We start from the raw sequence: 13863 nt of genomic DNA on the forward strand, positions 1-13863 counted from the left end.
ATTTATTCATGGGAGAGGAAGGGAGATAATGTTTCGAGCTGAATGTGTGCAAGCTGAAGGTGGAGGGTTGTTTTGAACTGGACAGACACACAGAGAAAGTGTGGGAGGAGCAGCGGAGATGCCAGGGTGATGGATGAGAGAGGAGCTCCTCTGCTCACCAGAGTTTGGAGAGGAAGAGTTTAAAAACAGGGTTTACAGAGACTGAGCCTATAAATAATGACCCTGAGGTAGAAACTTATTTTTTTACTTAATGTGTTTATGAGTTTAAACATGTTTGGTAGAGTTAGTTTTTTTTGCTTTTAAGCTTATCAGGCCACAATTAAATGATAATGAAAAAAAAAAACACAAACACCAGCCACAGCTTTTCAAAAGGAAACAATGACGTCAGAGCGACTTTCATCTTCTGGCCTGGCTTTCTGTTCGGCTCTATCAGTGAAAGCCAAAAGGCCCCTAATCCTCAGATAAGTCTACTAATCAACTAATACGATAGACAGAGCATAATCTCATCAGCTCACTAATCACCTTTCTGCCTCTGGTCTACAAACAGACATCAACATTCACACACAGACACACCTTTTTCCTGAGTGCATGTAGTGAACACAGGGAAAAATACAGACCGACAATTAGGACTCCACAGTATGAGGAAAACATGCGATGTGGAATAATCTCAATATTGCAATAACGATAAGAAGTATGGTTAATAAAAAAACAAAAAAATCAAAGAGCCAGTATGTCTGTCTGATGATTTACAATATAAATGTGTTTGCAACCTGGTTCTCCTGAATCTCAAACCAATCCCATAAGCATTTTTTTCAACACTTGTTCTTTACCAAATAATTTGCTGCAATGTAGCTGATACCAATCTTTAGCTAGCTAGCTAACTAGATTTAACCACATCTGATGGCATCAAAAATGTGTGGAAGCATGCCCAGTATACCTAAGTCTCCATCTAAAGAGTTAATGTATGCTTGCCGAGTAAGAAAGCAGTACTTGTTTACATCAAAGAAATGTCTTATTTATAGCAATAGAGGTGTTTATTGCGAATGCTTGTATCAAAATAACTATGAAAATGGGATTAATTGCACAACCCTACTGACAACGCTGTTTTGACATTAAATGTCTAATGTACTTACAAGAACACACACAAACTATCTGGTCCATAATCATGTGCTTTTGATTTCTGTGTTTCTGTTTATGTAATGCTAAATTTACGAAATGTTAACAGAGAGAAAAAAATTGTGACTGAATTGAAAACTTTTTTTGTGCTAATTCTGATTAAACTATGAATCTGTCCTTTACCTTAAATAGAAAATGCTTCTTACCTTTAGCTCTAAATGTATAAGTAATAATAAGTGAATTTCATCAACAAATAGGTTAAATCAAAGTATATGAGCCGTTTGTAATTTAATTTAAGAGTTTGCTCATTTTGTCATCTGATTGAGTCTGTGGCTTTAATTCACAGATGTGTATGTCTCATGTTGCAGATCAGATGCCAAATGAAGAGCTAAGGTTTTTCTAGGTTTATTTGTGAAATGGGCAGACGGCCAGAGACATTTTTTTTTTATTTAGACTCTCTTTGTTGTAGCCAATTATCTCAATGCTTACAGTGTCTCCTGCATGTTCAAATTTCCATAGCACCTTTCTTGTGACAGTCCAGCAGACCAATCAGAAGATAAGTCCAACAAGTTAGTTTCTTGAAACTAATCTTAAGTACTGAGAGTCATTGTTGAACATTGAACATAATATGTCTCATATATTGAAGACATATGAAGAACCAACGCTCAGTTATCGTCCCCTTGGTTAATCAATGAATGACACTTGGCTGTGTTGTATGTTAATGAATGTTGTGTGTAGTTATAGTAGAAGTAGTTATAGCTTTGTATATTATAATGATGTATAGTTATATGAATAGAAACAAAAATAAAATAAGATTTGATTCTTAGAGTTTCCTGAGAAAAACAAGTTATGTAAAATGACACTTCCTCCATCACTGGGTATAGTATTCCTTCCTTTCTGTCACTCAGTCTTCTTCTTTCTCCACCTGTCTTCCCTTCACCTCACTCAAAGTGCTCCACACATTTCCAGTGACAGAATCAAGTAAAGAAACAGCAACACTTTGCGTGACATAATTAGTAGCTTCACGCCTGTACCTTGGTAACTGTAGAGATCTCCCACGCTGTTCTGACGCGTGATGTGCTGCCAGTAGGCGCTGCGTGGCAGGGAGATGGACTTGGTAAGCGTCTCTCTGGAGTGGATCTGAAACAGACACAGAGAGAAAAAACTTAAAGTCTCTCACTTTCTGTCGCTTGCTCGCAACGGGGGAAATTGCTCTAGGTGTGTCGGTAAACAAAGAACGTGCGTATACAGTATATTGCGGGATGAATGGCATGTTTCCTCTCTGAATGGCTGCTTGGCAGATGAGATGAGGAAGCATTTGGGATTAGGATGTTGTTGTGCCGCTGGGTGATGTGTTTTAGACTGTTATTTGCAGTGTGAGAGCCAAAAAGTGACTTGATATAAATGAGAGACCAATATTTTAGCAGAATATCTGCATTCACTTTGTGGAATGAAGCAGAATTAGCATATTTAATGATAAGTCCCCCCCCCCCACCCCCCCTTCTTATGCAACTATTAGTGGTAAGTTTCATGTAGCTGTCCATGTGATTTATAGAGCTGAGGCTAAATGCTGCATTTGGAAAAATTCCCAAATGGTGAGGTCCAAGTGCACGGCCATATGGTCAAGGCTCATCAAACACTAGGCAGGCCTACATAAATAAAGAATACAGATGATAGCAGGGAGGAGGAGGAGGGGGGAGAAAGGAAGGAAGGAAGTAAAGGGATGGAGGGGTGTTATGATGGAAGGAGGGAGCGGAGGCCAAGACCGTGGGGAGTCGGACTCAGCTCCCGGTCCAAGACAGCACAGGGCAATACCTAGAGACACATGCATGTTCACGTGTGTGAAAACCAGGATTTATTGCTCCTGTGTTTATGGGGTCCAAAAAATATTCCAGTTATGTACTTGTTTGGTCAGGCTAAATCTTACACTTATGGGAAAAACAATGAAACTATATATTTAAATATAATTTAACAGCATTAGCGGTAGATCAAAATATTGATTTGGCATGTTGATGTATGTGAAATAATTATGGAATCATCGGTGCAAGATATTGATATTTTAACAAAAAAAAACTTTGGCAGTCTCAACAGATTTAATTTCCAATTAAAACTCACTGCATCATTACTTCATGTCTCCTCACTGTGGCGTTAATCAGGTATCATGATGTATCATTGTGTGATTGTACAATACATATATTATCCCAGAATCACTGTATCGTGATATTATTGTTATCGTGAGCTACATTTTGCTTGTTGGATTGGATTGTATGTATGTATTGTATTGTGTCCCGCCCCTAATATCTGTGTGTTATCAAATTCTGTCTCTCTACAAATGATCCCATATCATTAGATGTTTGTAATGTTGGCAGTGCTAGAATAAATCAGTGGGCGTCACTGTGACACAAAGACAACCAAAATATGAAAAATGTACCTGGGAGCTCTTCTCCATCTCCTCCATCATCCTCTCGTGCTGCTGGGCGATGGCCAGCGTGGCCGAGTGGACCCGCTGGTAGATCATCTCCCCCTCTCGCGTCTGGAACGTGAACAAACCCTCTCCTGTGTCACACATCCTGCGCCAGGAACACACACACACACACACACACACACACACACACACACACACACACACACACACACACACACACACACACACACACACACACACACACACACACACACACACACACACACAGAGACAGAGAGAGAAGTGCAAAGGCTTTGATCGCATTCGCTCTTGGATTGCTGATTTACAAATGTGCATGGTTGAATGTGCGCTTACAGAGAGCCGCGCTGATATAATAGTCCACTGAAGTTAAACTCGCTCACAAATGCGTGAGTAGATACAGTACACAAACAAAGACACGCACCCACAGAGGCACCTGTCACATCAGTGCCTGGAGGGATCTGCAGCAAACGTTGATATCCTGGGATGTTTTTGGATATCCAAAGTTTCTTTGTTGAAGTTTTTACAACACTTCAAAAAAGTTTTTATTTTTTTTCATTCCCACTGCCAACCCTTCAGTCACACAGACACAAAAGTATGTATCTTTAAGCACACACACCTTCCAGATTCAAAAGTGAACCAAGTCGAGTCTCGTCCGTATCTGCGCAGGGAGCTGAGAGGCCACATGACGAGTTTGAGCCGAGCGTTGTGAATGTCCCACAGGTAGATGTTTTCATGGGTGATCTGCATGGTGCACTCCCCATAGATGTCCAGGTTCGGCGTGGGCATTAAGTACACGTTGAAACGTTCTGCATAGACAAAACTCTGGATTACTTCAAAAAGAGATCACAATGTAAACATTTTTTCTTACATAGCTACAGTGGCCATGACGCTAGTTTTTTTTGTCCACATTTTGAAATGTTCTTTCTCTATCCTGGTGTAATTTAGGTGAATAAATTGTAATTTACAGTAGCATTAAAGTGTGACATTAAAAAGATTTAAAACATCCAGATCCAGACACATTGTCCCTGACAGCTTGTATTATCCACAGGACAGAACAGTTGTGAATAAGACCCCTTATTCAAACCATTATTAGCTTTTTTGGCAGGAATTACATTTTAATATAAATACCATTTATATACGTATATCTGCAGGCTTAATATTTTGGACTAGCAACAGCCAGAAGCCCTTTAGCTTAGCCTAGCACTGTGACTGACCTGGTGGGTATTGGCGAATTTAGCTCTGTGAAATTTACTAAATCAGAAACTAGCGCCTCTTAAAGCTAAAAAAATGAAATGATAAAATACAAGCAATTTATTAAACCAAAGCTTTAGAGGTTCTATGCGGGCAAATTCTTGGTATCATGAAGAAAGCCAGGCGACATGTTTCAACCAGTTGCCATCTTTGCTAAGCTTAGCTATGCTAACCATCTCCTAAATTCAGCATCAGCGCTTAAAGTTGTACAACTTTTTTTAAATTTAACTTTTGACAAGAAAGAAAATTTGTGTTTTTCAACACACTAAACCTATTGATTGGTTAATAGGACTTTTTTTTTGTCAGACAACATCTGAAATTTGACTTGCCTCACAGCAGCTTAATTTACAACATTACAATTAAAGACAAGACAGAAAGACACATAAAGGCTATCTGACACAACACAATGGATATTCAGAGGCCTTAAATGTACTTTTGATCTTGGATTGAACTCCATATTCAGTTTTAGGATTGACTAGTATACAAAAGACTGCTTTAGTCTGACCTCATAGAAACATGGAACCCTGAATCTCAGGTTTGATTTGAATAGTTTGAAGTATCATTTTAATTTTAAATTTACACACAATTTCAGATTTTGGTTTTGTCTTCTCATCAGACAAATATTTGTATTTATGGGAATCGATCTATCGCTTGCAAGACAAATCATTCCGAATTGTTTTTTTCTGAAAGGATCCTTTTAGATGTGGCAATTAAACAGATGTTATGTATTTCAATGAAGACCACTCGGAAAATAAATGACCTGCAAAACATCGTAGCATTAAGTAGTGTCAGATGAAGATAAAAAGTATTGACTTAAGTCAACATTGCATGCATGGTCTGGGTGGACTGTGGAACCAAATTGCCCTCTGGGATAAATCAAGTCTCACTTCAGGAGGAAACATGGTTACCAAAAGACTGAAACAGTATATCTGTTGCACCTTTGACAGAATTTGATATTTTGTGCATTCATGCGGTTTTCAAAAAATACACTTAACTGTCTTTTGTCTACTGTACTCACTTATACTTTGTCTTGTATCCAATGTGGCATATACAGAGTAAAACAACCCTTTAGAGTGTGTACCTAGCCATCCATCGTGCTGTGCTGGGATCAGGGAGCCAAATCTGCCTCTTCACATTAAACCAACTCTCTGAGGCAGGCAGAGGAAAGGAAGAGGGGCAGAGGTCCCCATAATCTAAATTAGTTCTCACTAATTATGCTTAATGATTCAAAATAAGCCATGTGTCTGCAGTGGATAGGAAATGGCAATGTCATAGTGAGGCGTATTTTTAGGGACAGTGAAAATGAACTCTGATCTAATTATGTGCCCCTGCTGTTTGGGGAGGGCTACTAATTGAAACACCATCGAAGGCCCCAAGCTTCTTGTTTCATTCATTAATACAGGCAGCAGAGAGGGGATGGCTCTGTTTGTCTCTGTAACACTGTAGCTCCGAACAGCAGGACTTGTGCCACAAGAGAAGGAAACGGGATTGAGTTTTTACAGTCGGCTGGTTCACCGCAGCGCAGTCAAAACTTGTGTATTGATATGTTGAATAAACCGGCCCAAGTTATGTTGGAGAATGCAATTTCAGTTTACAGCTGCAGTGAAATGAAATGGGTTGAAATGACGGCAGATTCTTTTCAATTACTCGCCCTTTTTACAACTTTAAACTGCTCTTCTTTGCTTGTTGCCTTTTCAATTTCCTCTGCGAGTTTACAAATTACACAGAGAATGAGCTCCTCTGTGATAGCGGTGCCCTGTTGTCCACACTCTTTTCCATTTCTATTTCCTGTGAGTGAAATATGTGGGGAAGCACATTTATATCATATGGCTTCAGGAGCCATAATCTCATTCATCTCTGTGACAAGCTTCATTATGAGGGAAGCCAGTGATGCACAGCACTTCTCATTAGGACTGGAATAGAGCCCCGACCACAGCCTGTGACCTGTGCTCTAACTCACACACAAAAAGGTTTCGGTCAACACACACACACCCAAACGTACTTCAGAAGTTAAACCAACATGTGCTAATGTAACTAAAGACGGAAACAGGGGACTTTTGGATCAGGTATTGACAAAAACTGGCCCTAATTAGCCAGGCCTAATTGGACAGCCCTGTTCTGCTCCCTTAAACCTCTGAGGGCTTGGTTGCATTAACTCATATGGGATTGTAGTGCAACCGGTAAATGCTCAGTGGCGGGAGTGAGAGAGATTGACCCTGAATGGCTGTCTGTGTTAGCAGGGACTAATTGGGCACTCACCGTTCTGCTCCCGCTGTACCCCCGCTGCTAACAGGTCTGGCTCTCCCAAGCTGATGTCGTTGAGACGGCTGCCGAGGCACTCCACACACAGCAGCTTACACCATTCCTCGGCATCCAGCTCTGCACACACAAACACAGCGTTGATGCATGTTAACGATGAAACACAAACACACAAATCCCCTCAATAACACTGCATGGACAATAAAACAACCCGTCAAAAATCATACTAACGCAACCATGCTGCCTTTACTGTGTTTGCACATGCACAGGTCCATAAATCACCCAATGAATTTCAGAATAAAATGCTGCACATACAGGACATGAGCACAGCAAACAGTATCCAGGGGAGAGAAAAATCTATCTGATCGATTAGGTGTAGATTAAAAGAGGAGGTGGATTCTGCGAAAGTCGGCGAGAGATGAATGCTAGTTTTCTCCTCCCCCCCTTTGCCAATACTCAATAAAAGTAGCTCTGCTGAAACAATATGACCACAGTCTCAAATGAAACTGGTGGTCATCTAGTCCGACAATCAATAAGCTATTTTCTAAATTAAACGAATGGCTTTAGCTCAAGCTTGAGAATTGGAGAGGAAATGTACTCATGAAATAAAGTAAAGAATATTTCAGCAGAATGAGAAGGCCTTATCTGACTACTTGTCGAAAGTAAAATGACAACTTCTCCTTTTACAAACATAACATCAAATATAAAGTTGACAAGCACCACAAGCTGTTTAGCCCAAGTTAATCAAAAATACTTCAAGATTGAGAAAGCTTCAAAGTCTTTATTATAATTGTCAAATTGCTGCTACCAGAGCAGAACTTACTTAGGCTATTTACCATAAAACTTCAATTATTAGCCTAGCTTTTATTTACTCCAGTCTATGAAATGACCCTGCCTTTATTTGGGACAGACGTCAGCAAGAGACGAGCCTTTAATTATTTTCTAGCAAATCTTGTGGACAGCAAAGGCGGGAAATATAAGACAATTGTAAATTTACACCAGAAAGAATATTTAATTTTGTACAAAATTAGAATGTTGATTATAGAATCACAAACAAGTGCTGTGTTAGCCTATGAAGCCGTAAACATATCAGAATGTTTTTAGTTGTTTAAGGCATATGTCACAGCATTACAATTTAGCAAAAAAGATGAAGTTTCATAATCCCAAAATGTATTTCCATCTCTACAAACAGAGTCCTCCTCGACCCTCCTGTCACTCACTGAGGTTTAAATGTCTTTAATCTTTATCCAGATAATCATGCAGGACACTCTGAGAGCACTAATGTTTAATGCACTTTATTCTGTCTTTCTTGGGCAGATGTTGAAAATAATCTTTAATTTTTGTCTTGCTGACTTTTGCAACACTAAATGCATAGAGGGCTTTAATTGAGACCTGCATTTATTTGTCAAAAAGTGATACCAGGTTAGTAAAGGGGACTGGGCCTCAAATCGGTATTGGGTTTTTAGTAGAAGTTTTATGGTATGTGTTATTTCTTGTAATTTAATGAATACTTGAACCACACCTTATTTGTCACAGGTGTTAGCTTGGCAAACAAGCTGGCCAGGGCTAGCTTAGTTTAGCTTAGTGCAAAGATTGTGATAGGGGGATATAGCTGCTCTGGCTTCCTCCATTTTTGAAACAATTCTACTTGCCTGCATTAGTTACTGATAAACATGTTATATTGTGTTTTTTTTTTTTTTTTTAATAATTACAACTAAAGAACAAAATGCTGGGTTTACGGGATGTTAGCCAAGATCTTAGAAAGAAGCTGGTGGTAAAATATGGATAGCTACGTTTATCTCAGCACCAAGATAGCAGCTGAGGAATACAGCTGGTCTGGCTTCCTCTAATGTTTGAAGAAAACATGCCAGCTCAGCCTGCTGATAAACATGTTATTTCTTAATTGTTTAATCCATAGGCCTACTACAAGCAATGCACAATACTCTGGAGTTGTATGGATTGTTAGTTAAGCTAATCAGCTGCTATAGAATTTATATTCTCATAAAACTAGCTGCAAGACAGCAGTCATATCAACATCAGTCTATTCCTTGAAGGTTCATGTTAATGTGTAATATTGGGAATTAATCTGGAGAATTATGTTTATTTACTCTTCTTAAAATTACAAGAACCACGCTCTCAGTTATATTTTAATAAAGCTGGCACTTAGAGAAGGGAAGGCATTTATCATAAGACTGGATTCTTTAATCGAACGCTAATTGGAGACAAATTAATTCAGGTATCAAATACGGAAGTCTGCGTGGCAGTATGTTGTTTGTGAATACCAAATTGCTTCCTGTTCAGTCAGAAAAAAAAAGAGTTTACAGTGTAGAAGATTTCCAATAGTCTTATGTGGGCTTTTGGTTAGAGTTACTGAAGTATGAAATGAGCCAAATGCCGCAGTTGGTTATCTTTGAAGCTCTTTAACTCCAGGCTGGAATTCTGGGATATGAAGCTTACTATGACCAGTGATGCGTACAAAGAGACACATGTGGAAGAGCGGGAACGGCACAATGATTCATTGTCAATTATCTGAGAGTCAGCGTCTGCTTATGTACGGTAATATGTTTGGAGGTAATTTAATTTCCCTTAATTCACTTCAAGCTAGCTTGGGTAATATCTAACAGCCTGTTTGTCAGATCAACTCTGGTGTCCAATGGGACAGATACATACAACTTTGCAGGGTGAAGGAAAGGTCTGCTGCTGCCTGAAGCACTTCATTCACACACATAGAGAGCACAAAAAGAGCCGCACACGCACACACGCGCACACACACACACACACACACACACACACACACATACACACATACGCACTCTTCAGGCAGCAGTTCTGCACTATAGCTCTATGCTCATTCCTCTCCAGATTCAGCTCATTTAGGCTCACTATGGCCTTTAAGTGACTCGAAAGTCCCACAATTTTAAGGCCAGTGAGTGGAAGATCAGCTAAACAAACACTTCATCAGCACAGTGGCAGCCCGCGATCATCTATGTGCCATGCATAAAGAAATATGTTACCGTGTGGTGGTGGTGGTGTGTGATGGAATAGGATGGAGTGTATGAGGATGTAAGAAAACAACAGGATGATGTTAGAGGAAAAGGAGATGTGAGAATTGAATCAGGTGATAGTCAGGAGGATGCTTGTCCTTCCTGATTACAGAAGCTGCCGGCGGTTAAACGGACTAATACAATAACGCTGTTTGGACCTAATTCCGCTGTAGAATCTCAGACATTGATGCGATATCAATCTGCAGGTCACACTCTGCTTTTATCTCTGTATTGTGCATGTTTGACAGATGCTCTCAAAGCCCACAGCTGTCAAAGAATGTGAAATCTAAAAACAGTCTTTTCTTCAGTTCCTTGTTTCGTTGACAGCACACTAAAAATAATGGCACTGCTTGAGTCGTAACATCATTAGGTTATTTTTTAAATAAAATATGGAGGGATATCATAGGCTTAATGACTTTTTTTTTTCCTTTTTAAAAAGAAGTCAACACGTTAATAGAATCTGTATTCTATGGATGGAGTTAGAGTTGTATCCTTGGATGCCCTTAAATACGTTCAATGCTTGTTTTACAACTGCCTGGTGAGTTTTTCAGATCCAAACTCCGAGTGATATTGCACTGTAGCAGAAAGGCTGGATGCCAAATTAGCGCTCATGTTATCTCTATTTACAGATTAAACATAAAAATGTAGAATGTGCACTTGGGGGTCTTCATTTTAGGATAGTGTTCTGTTTTCTGTTTACAGTATTTGGTCCAAGGAGTATTGACCAATCAGGCTTAAGTGTATGCAGGAGAAACAGTCCATAGATAGCAAAAGCAGGTGGAACTCATCAGTGTTAATCCAACAATGACTCAATTATCTCTTTAAACGGATATCTGCATGCATGTGAAGACAATAATCCACCAGAAGCCATCATTCCACCGGAAATGTCAACTTCATGCCAAAAACCGTGTCCTAACAGCACACGACGCGAGCGAGCGTGCTGTTAAGACACGGTGTAGTGCTGTGTTGCAAAAACCAATCGTTCAACTTTCTTTCTTCTGAATGCATTAAACAATTATCAAAAAAAACTCCATTCAACAAACAAGCATTTATAAGTTATAAGTTGTTTTCAGAGTTCAGACCTGAAATAGCCTGTGTTTTTAATTTTTTGCAAATCTGCATCATGATGCTGTTTTACTGAGACATTTTCGACCCATTAATTGCGAGTAAATAACAAGACGATTGGTTACTTTTTCAGACAAATTAGCTAGAGAAAAAGCCTCTTTTTAACTTCCAGATGAACTAGCGTTCTTTCGGCGTAATGACCTACGAAAGGACGGTGTTTACTTGCAGATATAGCTGGAGGGGCGAAATCCTATTTGTGGTTATTGATCTGAACACACAGTCGCTTCTCAAGTTGCTAATTGGAGTGTAAACAGTGCAGCACACAGAAAAGGAAGTCCGCTGGCTAAATCGGAATTAACGAGAAGTTGGCCATAATTCCCAAAGGCGTAGATCGTTATCAGATGATAGCTGATGGCTTCTAAGATTGACTCTCATGTCATGGCCAATGTAGCTTTCAAATATAGTTTTACAACAACATATAAGAAAAAAACTGTTTCCCTCAAATCAATTACAATTTTCTCCCTGGACCTGAACATAATTAAATAAGCCACATTAATATCACATATTTTTTATGCTGTATTCAATAGTGGTGAATAAGGGGTGTAAATGTGAGTGTTTCAGGAAGTGTAGGACTATGGGAGGTCTGTGGACACACAGTGATAAAGACATGCGTGTGATGACGTGAGGGGGAAGGCTTTAGGAATGGAATAAAGTCGAAGAGAGAGAGAGAGAGGGGGGAAGGAAGAAAGAAGTGAGTGATCATGGGAAACGGCGTAAAGGCAAGAGAGAGTTCACTGCTTTTAGTTCAATAATATTTCCCCTGAGCTTTCCTGCTACTCTCCATCAAAAGATATTTGATCATATGTCGGCACACATCCACAAGGCCGGAGTCGAGACAGAGATCTTCATCTTTTTCTGTTTAAAGGATGCAAAGGCATAATTTTGCCTCTGACCTCCTCTATACATCCAGCTCCATCTGAAGAACACACCACCCATGTGCAGATCATGCACCTCTTTAGCTTCCTGTCCACGTATTAGAGGCAATCTCTATTGTTACAGTCTATAATTGGGTTGAAACACACTGCAAACGATGCCCAATATCATTTTTCATACCTGCAGTATGAAAATCAATATTTCGGAACAGATCCTCCCACTTCTTAATATAGCGGCAAATGAGCATCACTTGGCTCATCTCCAATTCTCTGCTGCCTCTTTCACCTCTCACTTTCTCTTTCTGCCTCTCACTTCTGACTCTTCCTCCGCTTCGTGAAAAACTTTCCTCAAACCACCCCTTCACTTTTCATTTGCATGTAAAAAAAAAAAAAATTAAAAAATAATGCCTTCCACCCTCCACTTCAGCCGAGAAAGATGAATTTTGAATTTTGAATGGGAGGGAGGAAAGGCACTTACCCGATTCACAGGCAAATGTCTTGGATGTTTCGTCACAGAAGATGATGGCCACAGCGTGTTTTTTTGTCTCCCGCGGCATTCGGGTAATGTTCTTGATGTTATGGAGCTCAGTGATCTAGGAAGGGGAGAGTGGCAGAGAGCACATTAGCTTGAATGAACAGAGGCAGCAGGAGCAGGAGCAGCAGTAGGGCTTAAGTGCCATCTTGCACTGCTTCGCTGAAAGTGCAATAGTAGTTAGAGGCTTAGCATATATAACAGGGCCAAGTCAAATAGAAATGTGGGTGATCTTTGGGGATAAATAAATAATAGAAGTTTTCCCGATGATTACAAAAAGCTCTTCACAGCTACAATGTCTGCTCCTTCCACCAGCTGCGATACAATATGAAGCATGCAATGTATTGCTATTTATTGTAAAAGCACTCCATGAGTAAATGTGGCCTGGTACTCATTCTGTACAGCACTGCATCCTCTGCTCAAGCGCTCTCCTTCAGCCTGCTGTTTCAGTCAATAGAGAGGAGTGAGATCAAAAGCATCTAAATCACTTTACCACGAGATTGATCGTGAATGGAAAAAAAAGAAGATTACATTTAATTGAATATCACCTGCATTTACAGGCCATTTTGTTCCCTGTGTTCACTCTGCCTTGGAGATAAGGCCCATTACATTATTGTAGTCCATTGTGCGCTAACTGTGGGCCCTTTGCCAGGCTGTTGGGAATGAATTATCTGGGCTCACTGCCCGTATAGTAAAGCTGAACTGTATGAGGTTAAAAGAGCAGACCTAATAACACAGTCAACATATGTGGAATACAGATTTCTTTGTTCGATAACGTTATGTGTAATAAATTCAACCTCTATCTGATATTACCTGCTCAGCATTCAACATACACAGAGAGCGGGATCAAACAAAAAGGATATCAGAATTCATGCAAGGCAAAAAAGACCAGGAAAAGGAAGTTATGGATAGATAGCCGATCTTTTTTTTTTATTTGTTATTTCTATCCCCCAGAAAGATACTATCTTAATATTTCATATGAAACCAGGTTATGTTTTCCTCCTGTGAAGACAGTATATATTTGTCCGCAGGCGGGCTATTCATACATTTAACTGACACTTAGAAAGCCTCAACCGTGGGAATTTCTGAGCTGTGAATTCCACCAGCCTCTTATCTCTTTCTCTGCTTGTGTCTGTTTGTGTATATGTGTGCATGTTTCAGTCTCTCTTCATGTCTATGTGTGTGTGTGTGTGTGTAGCTGTGTGTCTAAGGGGAGAG

The 13863-nt window shown here is 39.7% G+C and overlaps 1 protein-coding gene across 1 annotated transcript in view; it reads right to left on the reverse strand.

Annotated features, from left to right (window-relative positions):
• dok6 (docking protein 6) overlaps window positions 1–13863 on the reverse strand; it is a 50104-nt gene that overhangs the window by 8977 nt on the left and 27264 nt on the right. Inside the window, exons 3-7 of the mRNA XM_061064055.1 lie at window positions 12592–12706; window positions 7073–7192; window positions 4179–4368; window positions 3548–3686; window positions 2151–2256 (exon numbers count right to left, since the gene is read on the reverse strand). Of these exons, the coding sequence (XP_060920038.1) occupies window positions 2151–2256; window positions 3548–3686; window positions 4179–4368; window positions 7073–7192; window positions 12592–12706 (670 nt within the window). The remainder of the gene's footprint in view (window positions 1–2150; window positions 2257–3547; window positions 3687–4178; window positions 4369–7072; window positions 7193–12591; window positions 12707–13863) is intronic.

Source organism: Labrus mixtus, chromosome 19, assembly GCF_963584025.1.
Source record: "Labrus mixtus chromosome 19, fLabMix1.1, whole genome shotgun sequence".
Taxonomy (NCBI): Eukaryota; Metazoa; Chordata; class Actinopteri; order Labriformes; family Labridae; genus Labrus; species Labrus mixtus.